At 56.0% G+C, this 17,119-nt stretch overlaps 2 protein-coding genes across 6 annotated transcripts; one reads left to right on the top strand and one right to left on the bottom strand.

The window, feature by feature from the left end:
• Positions 1–40: 40 nt before the first annotated feature.
• On the top strand, positions 41–5,728 carry RAB9B (RAB9B, member RAS oncogene family). Of its 4 annotated transcripts, none has more exons than XM_042040102.1 (3): positions 41–86; positions 1,605–1,657; positions 2,499–5,728. In XM_042040102.1, the coding sequence occupies exon 3, from the start codon at positions 2,534–2,536 to the stop codon at positions 3,137–3,139; it is 606 nt and encodes a 201-aa protein (XP_041896036.1). In that variant the 5' UTR covers positions 41–86; positions 1,605–1,657; positions 2,499–2,533; the 3' UTR covers positions 3,140–5,728. The 4 variants fall into 4 exon arrangements, with proteins under 4 accessions (XP_041896036.1, XP_041896038.1, XP_041896037.1 ...); XM_042040104.1 differs by having other exon boundaries at positions 64–86; positions 2,452–5,728; XM_042040103.1 differs by lacking the exon at positions 41–86 and adding an exon at positions 89–106.
• Positions 5,729–9,342: 3,614 nt separating this feature from the next.
• Positions 9,343–16,401, bottom strand: PLP1 (proteolipid protein 1). 2 transcript variants are annotated; one of them, XM_042040082.1, is made up of 7 exons: positions 16,260–16,401; positions 13,879–14,065; positions 13,170–13,431; positions 12,194–12,362; positions 11,905–11,978; positions 11,728–11,793; positions 9,343–11,337 (listed from the first exon to the last, which is right to left on the bottom strand). In XM_042040082.1, the coding sequence occupies exons 1-7, from the start codon at positions 16,261–16,263 to the stop codon at positions 11,266–11,268; spliced, it is 834 nt and encodes a 277-aa protein (XP_041896016.1). In that variant the 5' UTR covers positions 16,264–16,401; the 3' UTR covers positions 9,343–11,265. The 2 variants fall into 2 exon arrangements, with proteins under 2 accessions (XP_041896016.1, XP_041896017.1); XM_042040083.1 differs by having other exon boundaries at positions 13,275–13,431.
• Positions 16,402–17,119: the final 718 nt, after the last annotated feature.

Here is a 17,119-nt window from a genome sequence, read left to right as displayed (position 1 = left end):
TCGGCGCAGGCGCGGGGCTGAGCGGCACCTGCGCCCCGCGGGCCGGGCGGCGGCGGCGGCAGCGGCCGGAGGGCGGTGAGGGCGAGGTGAGGGCGGTGCGGGCGAGGTAAGGGCGGGCCCGGCGCCGCCGCCCCCGGCCCGGGCTCCCGCAGAGGGGGGGCTGAAGAGCCGCCCCTTGGCCCCGGCTCCTGGCGAGGGGCCCCTCGCGGGTGCCGCTCCTCGGGTGCGGGCACCTCCTTGGCAGCTCCCGTGGGGCGGGAGGGGACCTGCCGGAGGGTCTCGCCTCCGCCGAATCGGGGCCTGGGGAGCGGGGGGGAGTCGGGCCCGGCGTGCCCACCCCTCTGTTGGTACCTGCACACAGGTGCTGGCGCCCTGCGAGAGCGGGTCGGCCCTGCTGCGGTGGGGTTCAGCCTCCGGAACAGCTCGCAACAGGGCCAGCGGTATCACGGCTGTGTCACGGCTGCCGACAGCGTGCTGACCTGCAGGCCCTGGAGCAGCCCGATGTAACCTATTAGTAATTTTTTAAACGAATCACTTGCTAACTGACCATTTCTAAACAGAAGCTCTGCTCGGGGCTGATGGCCTGTGCCAGGAGGGGCTTTGGTGACAGCGACTGTCTTAAACATCCCTCAGGAAGGTTTGGGAAAGGAACAAGGGTATTGAACAGCTCTCCTGCTCACGGGGCGAGAGTTCCCTTGAGCCATGGGCCATGGGCACCTGTGCTGCAGTTCCTGTTTGTCTCTTCTGACATTTGCATTTTGGTCTTTTCTTTAGAACTACTGGGTCACACACTGCTCCTCAAATAGCCCATCAGGTTAGCTCAGCTGTGCTTGGTTTGAGGCGTTTCTGTCCAGGGAAGTGAAATTTGTGAGCCTTTTGTGCACAAAGTGCAGAAACTCACTTAAAGCAGAAGTTTCTGCTTTTGGCTTTGCTGTAAGCTCTGTTTGAAAGGGCTGCAAAAAGAGCAGAATCAAGATTGAACAGGGCCCCTCGAGGTTAAGGCAGAAAGCAGGGTTTGGCCTGGAAGGAGTAGGAGTGCTGATCTGAGCAGTGCCACAAAATCCTGCTTCAATGGGTTGGAGATGTCATCACCAAGCAGCACTACTCATCCACACCCTTCCCAGGAATGTTGGTAGCAGGTGTAAGCAAGCTCCATCTCGTCATACCAGGCTCTTGCCAGCTGGCTTACACTCCTGATTAGCAGATTCAGGTGCATGTTCAATCCTCAAATCAGATTCCAGGGTGTGTGAGTAGGCAGGACAAGCAGATCACAGTTGTTACCATCCCCTGGATTGAGGGAAGGCACAGGGTGCACATCCTGTGCACTCATGTCAGAGCTCCTTCGCTTTGTTCTGTTCTTATCTGGGGTTCAGCATGCACATTGTACTGCCTCTGCCCTGGCCAGAAATGGGCTGTGTTCCATTTCACTCAGGGCAAGGGAAACTCCTCAGTGCTTTGTTCTTGCTGTTTTACTCCAGCTATCAGTACTGTGTGTGCAGGTTCCTAGAGCTCTGCTGTTGTCCTTCCATCCTGGATCCACATCACAAACTGAAAGACAACGAGGGCAGCTCTGGTAACCTTGATGACTGATGTTTGTTTTTTAGTGACTGTTACACTGGAGGAAGGTGTTCCCTGGACAGTCCTGGAGACAGAGCAGGTACAGTACAACAGCCAAACAAACACCTTATTCCATGTCAGGCCTTTACCTTTGCCTGCAGAGTGTCCCTGGGAGGGGTAGGATGCATCAGCACTTGGCCTTGAGGGTGCTGACTAAGAAACCTGTGGTGTCTGGGTTGTTGCAATGTGAACTTGCAGCTGAGCCCAAGCAAACGGGGCTGTGACAGGCATTGCCAGCAAAGAGCAGCTGGGTGCCTGGGAAACCCCTTCTGTGCCATGGAGATCACGTGCAGCTCCGCTGGCAAGGTGAGTCAGCATCCTCGGGGTGATTAAGAACTGGCTTGACAAATGACTTGTATCGATATTAGACCTGCACATCTATTATATCCTTTCAGTAGAGCAAGTCAGAGGGGAGAAATTATTTAGCTGGTGATGATACAGTGGAAAGGAAGGCCTGGTGGCAGTGATTTTGCTGTTTCTGTGATAGCCTCAGGATGCAGGCCCGGAGAGATGTTTAAGTAGTGATGATGTGTTTGGAAAAACTGAGCAAGCTTTCTGATACAAGAGTTTTCACCACAAGTGGTGTAATTGATACTAAACTCTCAACAGTTGTTTTCACCTTGCACTTAAAAGGGGTCACCTGCTGTATCCGTTTTGGACCTGGTGGAGGACTTGAGTGCCTGAAAGCTTGTCCAGTTCCTGGTTCTAAACTCTCTAGTAAGAGAGATTAGGATAATAAGATCTCTCTAAAAAGAGATATCACCTCCTATATACGAAACTTCAGAAATGGGGGTGGAAACACCATATTCTGTTCTTCTGTGTGTCTTTCTGCAGAACCCACAAGTCAAATGGCTGTTTTGTGCTATTTCTGAACCCTGCAGATTGCCTTGCTACCCCGCCCCTCCGTCCTGCTGCAATGAGTGGGAAGTCCTTGCTCCTAAAGGTCATTCTCCTCGGAGATGGTGGAGTTGGGAAGAGCTCCCTCATGAATCGGTACGTCACCAACAAGTTTGACTCGCAGGCGTTCCACACGATTGGGGTGGAGTTCTTGAACCGAGACCTGGAGGTGGACGGGCGTTTTGTGACCCTCCAGATTTGGGACACTGCGGGACAGGAGAGGTTCAAGAGCCTGCGGACCCCCTTTTACCGGGGAGCAGACTGCTGCCTGCTGACCTTCAGCGTGGATGACCGGCAGAGCTTTGAGAACCTCAGTAACTGGCAGAAGGAGTTTATCTATTACGCTGATGTGAAGGACCCTGAACACTTCCCATTCGTAGTCCTGGGCAACAAGATAGACAAACTGGAGAGACAGGTGAGCACAGAGGAGGCCCGGGCCTGGTGCATGGAAAACGGTAACTATCCGTACCTGGAGACTAGTGCCAAGGATGACACCAATGTGACAGTGGCTTTTGAGGAAGCCGTGAGACAGGTGCTGGCGGTGGAGGAGCAGCTGGAGCACTGCATGCTGGGCCACACCGTTGACCTGCACTCCAGCTCCAAATCGGGGTCTTCCTGTTGTTGAGAGTGGCTTCTGCTTCAGGAACTCTCGAGCCAGCGGCTGGATTGGAACACACCTGGGCAGCCCTGGGGCACTCTTAGGAGAGTGGCCACAAGGACAAGAGGTGGTTTGCTCACTGGGGAGCTGCAGCCTCACCATCTGAATCCTGCCTGGAGTTTTCAGGCACAGAGCATGTATCTGCAGGAGGGAGCTGTTAACAGAGCATGTGAGCATAGTCTTGCTTCCATCTCTGTTTTAGCAGGTTTGAAGGGCTGGGTTAAAGTCCTTTAAATTCACTAAAGACAATAGGGATTTGTTCTGTACCAAGAACTGCCTGCAGAGCAAAGCTGAGAGCATCCTAGACACTGAAGTATTTTAGTCCTGAATTTAAAAAAATACTAGACGCACTCATGACCATACTGCCAAAGGAAATCCCACTCAGCATACTGAACAAAACCTGTTGTAAAGACTCTGGCCCATATGACTGTGAGAAAGCCAAATATTGGAGTGGCTGGGATGTGTGTATCTGTTGTTTGGGATAAGTGCATTGTGTCCTGAGGCTGAATTGTGATGAGAATTGTTAGAGCTCTGACCTGAAGCAACATATGAAGGAGAGATGGGCCTGTGTTCGAATGTGACAGCATTGTTTCTTCATAGCTGCCTATTTCTGGTCTGTTTTTCCTCACCTCTGACTTTGTCTTGTGTGAGTGTTATTTTTTGGAGAGACTGTCTGCTTGTTGTTTAATACATGTTTCCTTGTGTCTTGTGGAGGCTCAGCCTTGAAGCCCTCTGTGAAAAACACTGATGTAGACACTCACTGGGTCATGTCAAAGGATTACTCAGGAGATCTGGAGTGTGAAACTTCAGCTGGTTTCTGTCACAAGTAATCACTGTGTTCAGGTGATGTGCTCTAGCAGACCAGATGGTGGGTGGGTGGGCTGTCTCCTAGGTGTGCAGGTGGTTGGGGGACTTCTGTGTGGTCAGCTGTTAAGCCCACTTGCTGTCTGGTACTGGTGGCCACTGTGCCTCATTAACTGGCAGATCCATGCCTTCAGTGTCTCTGGCATGGGAATGCTGCAGCATGGCACCATTCACCTGTTGTGTCAGGCACAGGTCTGCTGAACACAGTTAACCCATGCCATTGGCCTGGCCCTTGATCCCTCATGGGAAATCCAGGATGTTTTATCTGTAATTCCTATGAGAGACTGGTCATGAGTGTCTGCTCCGTTAGCTGACTGCTGTGTTCAGTCCAGTGGGGAGAAAGCTGCACCACTTCCTCTGTTCAAGATGGCTGAAAAATAGGCATGGGGTCCCCAAGGAACCTTCTAGAAGGGATGCCAGGCTTTGCTCCCATCTCCTGCTCCCTGCTAGGTGTTAGTCCCAGGCTGTCTGTGTAGCAGGGATGAGTTTGCTGACTGCTGTCTTTGCCATTCAAACCTCGTGCCGTGCAAGCATTTGCCCACAGGCACGTAGGAGCCTGCCCCGAGCACGTATCCACTGGCTGCCGGGTGTGATTCCCACTGTGATCAGCTGCTGGATGGTAAATCTTGTAGCTCAAATCAAGCAGCCCTCCATTAAGCTGTGCTTTAGAGCAGGGCAGTCTCTGCAGCTTGTCTCCATCACAGCACAGTCTCTGAGCATGCGGAGCATGAACATTCCCCCATTTCCTCTGGGGTAATCCAGGGAGATCTTGTCCTCTGCAGGGCAACTGTGTGTGGAAGGCACTGGAGTATTAATGCTTTAGAGGGGTCTGATTTCCAAACAGGCCTGAACAGTTGTATTCATGGGGAGTGAATGCTATCCAGGCAGCTCTAGCAGCCTCTGGAAATACAGGTCCCTTAAGGTTCTGCCTCTGTAGGTGCAAGATTTTACAGGATGTTATTGTTCCTGTTTATTTACCTGGCTGACCTCCCGAGGCCTCTAGATTTTTCTTCTTTAACACTGCTTGATATTTCCTTCAAGGTCCCAGGCTCTGTGACCTGTGGTTCCAGTTTCCATCACTGAACAGCCTCATTCCTAGAGCTGGTTTGCACATGGGCTCGGGGTCAGAACAGACTCAAGCCCTCATGTGCTGGCTGGCCCTTCCAGGGAGCCTGCTGAGGGAGCTCCCTGCAGGTGAAACTGCCACTTCCCCATGGATCTCCTGGGATCTGTGTGAGGACTGGCACATCCTGTGGAAGAGGGCAGAGATTCAGCATGCCACGGTGCAGGAGGCACATGTGCAGCTGTTTGCAGCACACTGTGCATGTCAATGCTGGTAGCTAAAGCTCAAGAGCCTCGTTGTGCACGTGTTATACAGCACCTTTTTATTTCTAACAGACATTGTATCGTTGACTTTTTTAATATTAAAGCCCCCTATTATATTAGGCTTACATGTTTTTTTAAAAAAGGTATAGTATAATATATTTCAGTTGTTAAATTTATTTTAAATGAAACGCACAATTCCCAAAGAAGCCAGGATTTTGAACTCTGTTGGAAGTTTGGTGCCAACAGCCATCCCTTCCTTGTGTCCACTCGTGCTGCTGCGGTTGTTGCTATTGCTACAGAACTGGAATTGTAAAACCAAGATTCTACCTTTATTTAAACAAATAAAACATGGATGTATTCAAGTGAGTTTGGGAAGTGGCTGCCTTCATAGTTTATCAATGTTCAAGTCAGCTTTTATTCTTCTGAGGACTGGTTAGTTACAGCATCTGGTGGAGAGGAGTCACTAAGGGATCAGAGGGATTGATTATTCCTTTGTGTACCTACCTGGACCAGGAGCTGAAGGATCAGAACTCAGCAGCTGAATCCAGTGACCAGTTTTGTCTTTTCAAGAGTATCAGAAAACAGTTTCCAAACAGAAATATTGCACATTGCTTCCTTCTGTCACTACAGCTTAAATTCCCAGCCTGGGTTCTCAGCAGCAAGTCCGGTACTTTCCTGTGAATTCTTCCGGTGATCTTGGAACTGGTTCCTCAGGCTCCAGGGGGTTTTAACCAGGCATGAGTTCCATAGGATGCCGAGAAGGAAATCAGCATATGGGAGCCGTTCTGTTTTGCTGTCCTGCCAGGATGGCTGCTTATTTTGGGAGGCTTTCTCTGTGTTTGCAGAGCCTGTGCCTGCTGTTTCTTTTGGCAGAACGTTTTAGTTTATTTTCCTCCCAGGTCTGTTTGCCCTATCCATGATTCCAGGAGGCAGTTTAGGGTCCAAAGCCCTTGGAAACCGTGCATTTTAAATGTGGGCTGGAATATCTGGGGTCCTCCAACATCTTACTTCAGCCGTTTCAAAAGGCAGCTGAAAACACACAGTCATCACGGCCTGGCGGGAGATGGCTCTGGCCTTGGAGCGTTGCAGGGTTTGAGGTTGAGCAGAAAGAATAATGAGTTAAAAAATGCTTTTTTAGGAGCCTCTGAACCCTACTCCAGGCTCCAGTTCCATACAGGGGCTTGGGGGCAGCTCTGACACTGGGGCACTGGCATGTTGTGCTCTGGACTGACGAACACTCCGCACTGCCCAGGTGGGAGGTGATTGCAGCTTCCTCCGTGGTTGTTTGAAGGCCACAGGTGAGTCAGAGTCCCTTGACAGGGAGATTGGGCTGATCTGTGAAACGGTGGATAACCTGCTGAGGTGATTGCTCCTGCAAAAGCAATCAGAAATGGACAGAGATATCCCCTGGCCCCAGTGCTTGCCTGGCTGGTGCAGCAGCTCTTTCCTCGTGGCTTCATGGAGTCCTTTGGGGGCTGCTGCTCGTGGCCACGTGCAGGTACAGGACTCCTGGAACAGGTTGCTTGGAGAAGCTGTGGATGCCCCATCCCTGGAAGTGTTCAGGTCCAGGCTGAATGGAGCTCTCAGCAACCTGGTCTAGTGGAAGCTGTCCCTGCTCATGGCAGGGGGCTGGACCTGGATGATTGTTAAGGTCCCTTTGAACCCAGGCCATTCTATAATTCTGTGACTTTCCAGTTGCTATTCCCTCCTCCTCTTCACACATCCTCCTGGCAGAACTGGACTGTGCAGAGATGGAGAGAAAGCAGCTGGCTGCCTGATGGGGTGCAGGTGAGGACTTTAGCCAGGTCAGGTGGGTGCTAGTACCGTGCCCTGGCCCTGGCAGGCAGCGCTGCTTGCCGGGCATGGCTTATCCAAAACATAGCTCTGTACTAGCCACTGTGAAGAAAATGAGCTCTACCCCAGCTGAAACCAGCACATCATCCTACCCAGCCTTTCCAGGGCTGAGTCCGAATCCGTACTAAGAGAAGTGAGACTTTGGTGGTGTTTCTCGTGTGTCCCGGTGGGCTCTGTGAGTTCCGGAGGCTCGGGGAAGGAGCACCGTCAGCCGCAGGGACGGGGACCGGGGCTGCGGGGGGAACCGGGGCTCGCTTGCCTCGCTGCCCGAGGAGCCGGCGCTGCGTCCGACGGCCGCGGGGAGGAGCCGCAGCACCGGGGATGCGGAGGCGGCCGGGAGCAGCATCAGCCCGGCGGCCCTTCGCCCTTGCTGGGGAGCCGTGGTCATCACCAACGCCCTTGGGTGCCGCCACCCTCTCCTCTCTCTTTTGCTCTCCCCAAGGCACACAGGGCCGTCTCCCGGGGCGGCAGGGCACGGGATGGAGGGATGGGAGTCGCCTTCTTGCCAGCAAGCCAGTCCATGGGACTTGCTCCAGGGTGCCTTTCTCTGGTCCAGCCTTTGTGGGAGCAAAGTACAGCCACATTTTAGCTGCTAGACAAGGGAAAACAGGTGATTGCGACGGCTCCCCTGCTCGGAGCTCTCCTGATGGGCCAGTTTACAGAGATGCGGTTTGGTACGAGGCTGAGCTTATTCCCTGTCTTTTCTCAGCCAGTTCCTGGAGGGCGCTGGGTGCCCAGGAAAGGAGATGTGAGGGCAGGTCCCATGTCCCCAGCTGGGGTGACAGCGGGACGCGGCCAAGGGCACACCTGATGAGGCTACATGTGTCCTTTGGCCCTCGGACTTGCCCGGCACCCTGGCCTTGCTGGCTGCTCTCACACACCACCTTGCACTTGCTGTCCCCAGCCCTCACCCCGGCCGGGGGGGCACCAGTCTCTGCCAGGGGAAAGAGATGGTGTTTTGTTCCCCAGCTCGCTGCTGCCCAGCGGCCGATTGTGCACACACAGGACCCTTTCAGCATGGGGAGAGGAGGGTGATGGCATCTGGGAACGCAGGGAACAAAAGGCCCTTTTGATGCTGGCTGCAGCCCCAGGGGTTTCTGTCAGCCAGGGCAAGGCCGAGCTGTGCCACTGAGCTGGGGCAGCAGCAGTGCATGAGCTAAACCTCCCCTGGCCATTGTGCATGGGCAGCTTTGCTGCCTGTTTGGAGGGGGCTGAAGCCAGGGAAGAGAGGGGGCAGTGGGATTTGGGCTAGACTCCCATTTAGGAAGAGCAGTGATGGTTCCACCCTGCCACTCCTGGGCATGTGGCTGTGCCTGAAATCTGCTAACAGCAGCGTAGGGCTGGGAGCATCCCTCTGTGGCCTCACTCCCTGGAGGCCCCCAAGCACAGCAACTGGGGAGATTTCCAAGAGAAACAACATTTGAATCAATAATTTTTGAGCAGCTGCTGTGGAAAGATGCACCTAAGGGTTTCTGGGGCAGAAAGGCAGCAGCTGATGCCCTCCACGCACACTGTTAACGATCCTGCAGCAAATGGCACGTGGCCACCACAGAGCCACAGACAGGACATGTAGGGCTCTGGGACAGTCCAGCATGCCCGTGTGCTTAAGCAAGACCGTCCTTTTCCACACAGGGCTCTCTGCAAGAAAAAGAATCGCCCACCCTGCATGGCTCTGGACATGTTCATCCCACACATGCTGCCTAGTGCCAGCCAGCTTGGCTTGAGCTGTCCTGTTAGTTTTGTTGTGGTTTTGTTGTGCTACATGAGGAGACATAGCAGAGGCTGTCACCACGTGGGCTGAGTGTTAAAGGGCAGCAGCACCACCAAACACAAGCAAGCAGCTGCTACAAGACCCCAGCTTTCCTCAGGGTGGCTGGAGGAAAAATAGAGGTTTTAAGGGCCCCCCAGCTGGGAACAATGATTTTGAAGTCAGAGTTATGAACCTCGTGGCTGGAGTGGGCAGAGCCCTGCAGGGGCTGCTGGCCCACACATGGGTCTGCAAGTGCTGCTCCTCTGAGACATTCTCCTCTGCAGCCTCCCCTTTCCTGGACAGCCTCCCCTTTCTTTTTTGTCGGTGGGTTCAGGGTTGGGAAAGGCAGCACAACAAATGGACAGGCAGACGTACATCTTGTTCAGAATGTTCTTAATTTTAATGTATTTTCTTTAATTTTTATAAAATACATCCTGTAAGATAAGTCTTTAAAAACTTGCTCCTTTTTATTGCTGGTTAACAAGTTGAAATTCTAGATCAGAAATGAAGGAAACACTTTCAGTCGATTAACTCTCTTTGTGTGTGTGTGTGTGTGTGTGTGTGCGTGTGTGGGGTCTGGGGACAAGGGTGGGAAGGAGGACCTGGTTATTTTTTGTTAAATGGATATGAAAAAAAACCCCAGCAAACCCCCAAGAGAGATAGCATTGATGTGAATTTCCAGATCTTGACTGGTTTCTCCCCACCCTGCCATCCCTCCTGGCATCTCCCCCCCTTCCCCATCCCGTGTGCGTTGGTAGCCTGGCCAACCTATTTCAGCATTCCCGGTGGCAAGGATCCTTCAAATGCACTGCTCAGCAGATCTGCCTCCTTATCCTTGCCCCTGCTGAAACCAGCACTTAAAAATATATATAACAATAATACAGACACAAAAAAAGAAAAGAAATCCATGCAAGATGGAGCTACAGTCTGCCACTGAAAGTAGTTTCTCCAATAAATAAACACAAAGATTAGCATTAAGAAGAGAGGCAGAGAGAGCAAAACAAATCACCAGTTGTCAGGGAGGACTAGAAACAGCACTTCTGCAGGTCTGGCTGGACCCATGCTACCCAGCCAGAGGGCTTTCCTCCAGCTGGAGAACAGTCATGGAGGAGAGGTCTCCACCCAACCCCTTGTCCCCCTACCCCTCTCCACGGGAAAAAACTGGCACCAGAAAGGGTCTGGATTGCAGAGATGGGCTGTGTTTGCACCCTGTGACCCCCAAACCGCCACCTTTCCTTCCCTCCTCTCTTTCTTCACGGGTTTCACCTGGAAGCGAGATGCTGCCAGTCCCTCCCACCCCGGCAGGCACAAGACAGTTGTCCTGACTTGCAGGAAAAAAAGTGAGGGGACGAGGGGGACAGAAGGAGGGGCGGTTACATTTGACACGGGTGAGAAGCGAGCCGAGCTCTCCAGCACAGCGGAGGTTAGAGAAGCAGACGTCACCCCAGAGAAGAGCACCATTGTGAAGGGCACTGGCAGGGCAGGAGAAGGCACGCGGTCCTGAGGGTTATCCCCTGCCTACGGAGGGATGGCTCTGGCTTTACGTTCCCAGGGCTTGGTGCAGAGATGTCCCCTCCTCAGTCAAACCTATTTGCTGCCTCTCTGCTGCCTGGAAGGTAAAGCCAAGAGTCCCCCTTGTCTACAGAGACACCAAACTCCTTTAGGCTTTAATAGGGGCAGCTGGGTTAGGGCTTTATCAGCATTGGGGTCAGCACTCTCTTCTCCACACTGGGAAGATCCTTGCCCTGAACTCCCTTTGCCGTGGCTGCAGCAGGCAATTTAGGTTAAAATCATCTTTCTCTGCTAAGGGAAAAAAAATCCTTCTCTTATTCTCCATCCACGGGTGGTGACAGCAGACAGCTCCAGGAGAGTCTCTAGCAATGGTACCAGGACTGGGCCAACTTCCTTTTCTCTCTAGGTAGCCTCTTGCTACTCATGGAGCAACCTACATGGATTTCCTCCTCCCAGGGGCTTGAAGGCCTTTGCTCATCCCTAGGCAACATTGGGACACTGGAATAAGTCCCTCCTCTTCTCTGGCTGGTTTTGATGGGCTTGGCTCTAGAGCGAACCAGTTACGGATGAGCAACGAGAGAAAAGTGCATGAAGAGGTGTCCACTGGTGGGAAGCTCTCCTTCCTGGTCATGCTCAGCACAATGGATGCGAGGGAGGAAGAGGAGGGGAGTCATCAGCGAAGGCAGAGTTAACGCAGGAGACCTGGTGTCGGGTGGCTGCAGTGTTAAAGCCTCGGGGTTAGACAAAAGAAGGGCGTTTGGTCTGGCTGGGCTCCGCCGCGCACGGGCTAGAACTTGGTGCCTCGGCCCATCAGCTTGAGGACTGCGAAGTTGTAGGTGGCGGCGATGATGAAGGTGAGCTGTGGGTGGGAAGAGAGTGAGCGAGGGGGCAGCCCCCAGCCCCACACCCCAACAGAGCAGTGCCCTGCAGAGCCCCACAGCCCCGCTGCACCGTCGGGACACCGCGGTGCCGGGTCACTGGCGTAAAGCAAGAGGAGAGGCGGGGAAAGGCAGGGGGGCTCAGTGCATTGGCATCAGGATCTCTCCCTGGCGGTCTCCTAAAGCCTCTCCAGATCCCCTCCTGCTGCCACCTCTACCTTATGGCCTGGATTCACCATCTGCACTTACGTGCCAGAAAATGACACGAGCACAGGCTCTGTCCCATCCATGCCCACCACCTTCGCTGTCCTTTTCCCCCACATCTTTGCCAGGCGGAGAAGAACGGCTGGGCAGGGGGAGCACTGACTCACCAGCGAGACCAGCGTGGCAGCTGCCCCCACAAAGGCTGCGATGAAGAGGTGGAAAGTCATCTGGAACTGCAAGGGAAGAGGAGGGTGATCTCACAGGGTCTCATGTGCTGCCTGGGGAGGCCAGTGCTGAGGTGATCCACTGAGGGGAGCACATGTGGGGTGGCAGGAGTTACTCACCTCACTGGTCTTGCAGATGGAGAGCAGGTTGGAGCCACACACCTTGCCAGGGAAAGCATTCCAGGGCAGGACACCTGTGGAGATGTGGGAGCCAGGTGAGCGGGGCACGGCTGACAGCTGACTTCCTTGCTCAGCTTCCTGCAGCCATGTGTGTCACACACACCCCAGCATTTTGGGGCTCTTCAGCACTTGCCCTGCTTTATCCCAGCCCAATGTGCCTGGGCCCTGTCCTCCATCCCCTCTCCTCTGCCCTGAGCCCTGGCTCCTGGGTGGTGAACCCAGCACTCACCATACATCCTGGCATCCGCACACAGGGTGCCAATGCTGGCCGAGGTCTTGGTGGGGTTGGCAATGGACTGGCAGGTGGTCCAAGTGTTAAAATAGATGTAGACGGGCACCGCAGAGCAGGCGAACACCAGGAGCCAGATGATGGTCAGGACGTAGGTAATGCCCACAAACTGCAAGGGGCAGGACAAACCCGGGCAGAGCCGTGGTTACCAAGTGGCCAAGGACACGGACAGGGGAGCGCGAGGTTCCCCAGGCAGGGGAGGGCGTGGGGCAGGTGGGGGACTGCGATGCTGCCTGCGCCCAGCTCTGCGCTGCCTGCCAGACCCAGCCTGTCCCCAGGCAGGCGGCACAGGACAGCAGCCCGAGCTGGGGGCTCCTGCAGCTCACAGAGCCAGTGCCAGTCCCAGATTCACACCCAGCTGTGTGCACGTGGGGGTGACCAGCAGCAGCAGGACGGCTGCCACGTTTGAGAGGGGGATAATCGTGCCCACAGCCAAGCAGGGTTTGGTCTCTGTGGGAGGACAGCTGCAAAAGCTGCCTTGGCATGTCAACGTGGCTCTCCTGCCCTCCCTCCATGGTGCCACCCCAACCAGCCCCTGAGGGAACCACAGCCATGCCCCTCTGCTCCCCCAGGCCACAGGACCCCTTTGCCAGCACTTTGTCATGGTTCCCAAGCCCAGCAGAGAGGATGACCCCAGGGGTACCGGGTGCCATAGAGCTTCGAGCTGCCAGCACTGCAGGGACGCTCAGATTCTCCCTGCCTCCATTTAAACATGAAGAAGTTTTGTTACACGTAGCCATGTGGGCTGCTTTGGTCGCCAGGGACCATGGCGGGCCTGCTGGAGGGCAGCCAGGCTGTGCTTCCCTTTGGGATATCCCAAAACCCGGACGGCCACAGTCTCCTGCCCTTTGGCCACACCGAGCGTGGTGAACCCGCTGGGGCGCGCGCAGGGGTGCCAAACCCCGGTTAAGATCACCTTGTCAGGATGTCCTAGCCACTTTCCCAAACAATGACACACCCGCTGCCACGAGTGAGCTCGCTGGGGGCCTCGCGCTCCCCTCCCTTTCGGGCCCCCAGTTACCGTTGCGCTGAGGCCCTTGCCGCAGATGGTGGTCCTGTAGTCCCCAAAGATTTGCCGGACGGCGCCGGTGGTGTAGAAACCTTCGGCCAACAGCAGGGCTCCATAGAGGAAGAAGAAGGCAGCTGTGCCATAGATGAAGTACTGAAAACCGTGGATGCTGTGGGGGGAGAGAAGGGGGCAGGGATGCTCAGGTGCCGGGGCGGTGCTGGAGAGCTCAGCCCAGTGTATGGCAGCCCGGCTGCTGCCACTTTCCCTCCCCACACTGTCCCAAGGGGACCAAAACAGAGGGTGAAGCCACAAGAAGAGCAAGATGGGGCAAAGCTGTGGTGAGCAAGGCTGCCACTGATTCCCCCATATCCTCCATACCTACCCAGTGCAGAGGTCCAGCTCTACCCAGGACACCTAGCAAGGGTCAGATAAAAACTGGTGTGAAATGAAAACAAGTGGCCACTTAGACCCTGCCACAGAGCCATGGGCAAAGGTAGCTTGGAGTCTCCCTGGTGCCCGGGTGAGAGCCTGGCCCTGGCCAGCCCAGCCAGACACCTCAGCCTGGCACAGAGCAGGATGAAGCTGTGAGGGTGATGCTCTGCAGCGGGGTACTTACACATCGATGAGAAACTCATAGTCCTGGTAGTTTTTGGAGAAGTAGGTCTCGATGAGCTGCTCGGTGCCTGTGAGGGCTTCGTGCCCACAGCCACAAAACAGCGCTACCCCAAAGAAGCACAGGCCAGTGGCAACCAAGGAAGCAAAGGGTGCCCCGATGAGACATCTGGCACAGCACTCGAGTAAACCTACGGAGAAGAGAGGTGAGGTGGGACGAGATTGCCAGGACGAGGATTGCTTGGAGCCCCCAGCTCAGGAGCACAAGCGCAGTGGAAGAAAGGTACCCAGCAGGAGGAGGGAAACAGGTTGAAGGAAAACCCCAGAAATGACCCATTGCAGTGCTGGAGAGCCAAACCCAGCAGCTTCCCAGAGAGCTCTCTAAGCAGCCTCACAGGAGGCCACCCAAGGGTGCTCAGAGACGGTGGCAGGCTGGGGCACAGGGGCTGTGAGGAGCTGAGGCGAGCCAGCCATGCTGACCCGTGACAAACAGATGGAAATAGAGCGTGATGTAGCGTAATGCCAGTGGGAGCTGGCAAACAAGCTGCTAATGGGCTCCCCACTGCCACCACAGCCCGGCTGCCTGCAGCTTTATTTTGCCTTCGAAGATGGAGGGGAACCCAGCACCTCCACAGAGACAAACCCCAGGGAAGATCCAGCAAGGTGGCCCTGCTTGGGGCAGCACAGCAGGACCCAAGCACTCTGGACTTCCAGGTGGCACCCTGGGCACTCGTCCCTTGCCTGGCACCCACAGGCAGCTCGGGCTGCAGCCGCCCCTTTATGCAGGCAGACGTGCTTATAGGAAGGAGCTGTGTAAGTTCCACAAATGACAGCCCTTGTGTAATAGGTTCTGTCCTCCAGGACCTGTGTGTGGGCAGGGAAAGCGAGGACACACGCCAGTGTGCTGCTTGGAGTGCCTAAATGCTGGGTTTTTTCAGCAGTGAGGCCATGGGCACCTGCTCCCTCTGCACGTTGGGGCTCTAACATGCAGGAGTGTTGGCTCAGTTTCCCGGTGGGCTGTGTTTGGAGGTGCTCAGCCAGCTGCTCTCCTGCCTGCTTTGGGGGCAGACAGCCAGGTGGGTTTGCACCCACCAGCATCTGGCTCCAGTTTGGCTCCAGCTAAGCCATGACAAGCTGCTGCCCTGGCTGTGTGCCGCCTGCCCCCAGGGAAGCTGCTGCCCTTCCCCAGGACGTGGGCTCTGGCACCCCAGGGCACCGTGGCTGCCTGGGCACATCCCATCTGGGCATAGCATTTCTGCCCTGAATGCCAAAAAGGCACCTACACCAAACCCACGCTCCCCCCACGAATCCCACAGCGCTTATCTCCTCCCCAAGAGGACCAGAAAGCCGTGGGGTCCTGGCCAGTTCTCCCCTCCCCACTGGGAGCAAGGTTGCGCAGTGACACCGAGGACAATGGGGGATTGTCCCGGCACTGCCACCCCGGTGGCTGCCCCATGCCAAGAGCAAACAGGGAACAAAGGCAGCGCTATAGGGGAGTGCTGGGACCCCTCCCTCTTGTTTGCCTTGGACGCAGCAGGTCCAGGGAGAGTCTCGCTCATCCTGACCCCCAACCTTGCTGGGACCCACTGGGACGGCCCTGTGCACCCAGCAGGCTGCTGGGCCAAACTTGCCTTTTCTGGTTTTATTTTTGGGCACCTGGGAGGTGGCTCAGAGGTGCCCACTCTGGGACAGTGAACAGCTCCATTCCCAGGCGACTGCGAGTGCCGGGATGCAGCAGGGCCTGGCAGGCTCCTTGCCACAGCCCCTCGCGCTTTGGGAAGCTGCAGTGGGAGAGCCTGGGGAGGGGAAAGGAGGGGAGAAAGAGCCCTTGTGCCACACAGTCCTTAGCCTTGTACCCAGGCTCCGCTGCTGCCAGCGCCAAACAATGTGCTGCAGACAGGAGGAGGAGGCAGGGGGCCAGCAGCACGAGGCACCCCTGGGAACAGAGCACCCCCAGGAACAGAGCACCCCGCTATCCCAGGGGTACGCTGGTAAGTATTAGCTCTGCTGCACCGGTAGGGAAACTGAGGCACCAGGCGTGCCTCCGTGTGCCACGAGCTGTGACAGGCTCAGTGCTCTGCCCGGACCTCCCAGCTCCTGCCAGCCCCAGGCAGGAGCTCTCACCTCTCCATGTGGTGAGGACTCAGGTGGGACCGGCTGTGGGGATGGCATCTGCCCCCACAGACAGCACACGGGGACAGAGAACTGCCTTGGGAAAGAAAACGTCACCGCTGCCATGCCAAGGCATCCTCCCTCGGCTGGCACGGGCACACCGGGGTCACCAGGACCTCGCCGGTGCCAGAAGAAAGTTTCAGCGGGCTCTGTTCTGGGATAAGGTCCCCAGAGACACCGGCAGCAGCTCTCGCACCCTCACCCCATACTCACCCATGGTGCTGGACTTGGTCAACTCCCCCGACCGCCTGCTCTGCTGCTTCGGCGCTGTGTGCGGAGCCCTCCCCTGCCAGGCGGTCCCACGCCCTGTATTTCCCCCTCTGGGTGCCTGTCCGGCTCTCCAGCAAAGAAAAGGGCTCTCTGAGTGACAGCCACCCCCCTTAAAGGGACCGGGCCCGCCCTCCCCCGGCCCCCCCAGCACCCCTTGGCTGCCAGCTCCTGGGTGCCCGGCGGCTGCTGGGCAGAGCTGCCCAATGGCCCTGCTCAGGGGGTAAAAGGCTTTTGCAAAAGTAAGAGAGCAGTCTAGGGGCAGGGGAGGGCGTTGTCCCCCTTCACTGGTGGCTCTGGGGACATCCCCCAGGCCCGCCAGGCTGTGTTTGTCCCAGCTGCCCACTGTGGCAGTGGGGGAGTCTGGCCCTATGGGACAGCAGTGGTGTCCCCCTGTCACCTCCCTGACTCCCAGCATCTGTCAGTAGGGAATAGGGGTTCCCCATCCCAGGGACCTGCTTTCAGCTTTGGGGGCTCCAAACTGGAAGCTTTCCACCTTTTGATGGGAATCCTGCAGCGACTTTCCCCAGCCCCATGACCCCCATTAGGGAGGGAATGGCATCCTGGAGGGAACACGCGTGGGTCCCCACGGCCGCAGGGCTGGAGCAGCTGGAGCCTGGTCCCTTGGGTGCCCCATGTCCCCCACAGTTCCCAGGGTGCCTGTGGTCCCCTGCAGCTGTGGAGCCAGCACAGGGCCAAGGGAGCCTGCAGAGGGCAACCGGCCCCTTCCTGGCAGGCACAGGGTGGACAAAGCCTTGCTGTGTCCCTCAATGCCCCACTTTGTGCCAGGCAGCGAGGTGGCAGGG

Source organism: Corvus kubaryi, unplaced genomic scaffold, assembly GCF_017639235.1.
Source record: "Corvus kubaryi isolate FWS band 111438036 unplaced genomic scaffold, C.kubaryi_AGA036_p1.0 37395, whole genome shotgun sequence".
In the NCBI taxonomy this organism is placed as follows: Eukaryota; Metazoa; Chordata; class Aves; order Passeriformes; family Corvidae; genus Corvus; species Corvus kubaryi.
The sequence above is the reverse complement of the archived record's forward strand: the minus strand, read 5'-3'. Positions and strand labels throughout refer to the sequence as shown.

What these genes read in the sequence shown, in the direction of transcription:
- RAB9B (XM_042040102.1), top strand. Translation starts at nt 2,534, where the DNA reads ATGAGTGGGAAGTCCTTGCTCCTAAAGGTCATTCTCCTCGGAGATGGT.
- PLP1 (XM_042040082.1), bottom strand. An exon ending in TATGAGTTTCTCATCGATGT is followed by an intron (nt 13,432 to 13,878) that starts GTAAGTACCCCG and finishes CTCCCCCCACAG; the next exon opens with CATCCACGGTTTTCAGTACT. An exon ending in CCATCTGCAAGACCAGTGAG is followed by an intron (nt 11,794 to 11,904) that starts GTGAGTAACTCC and finishes CTTCCCTTGCAG; the next exon opens with TTCCAGATGACTTTCCACCT.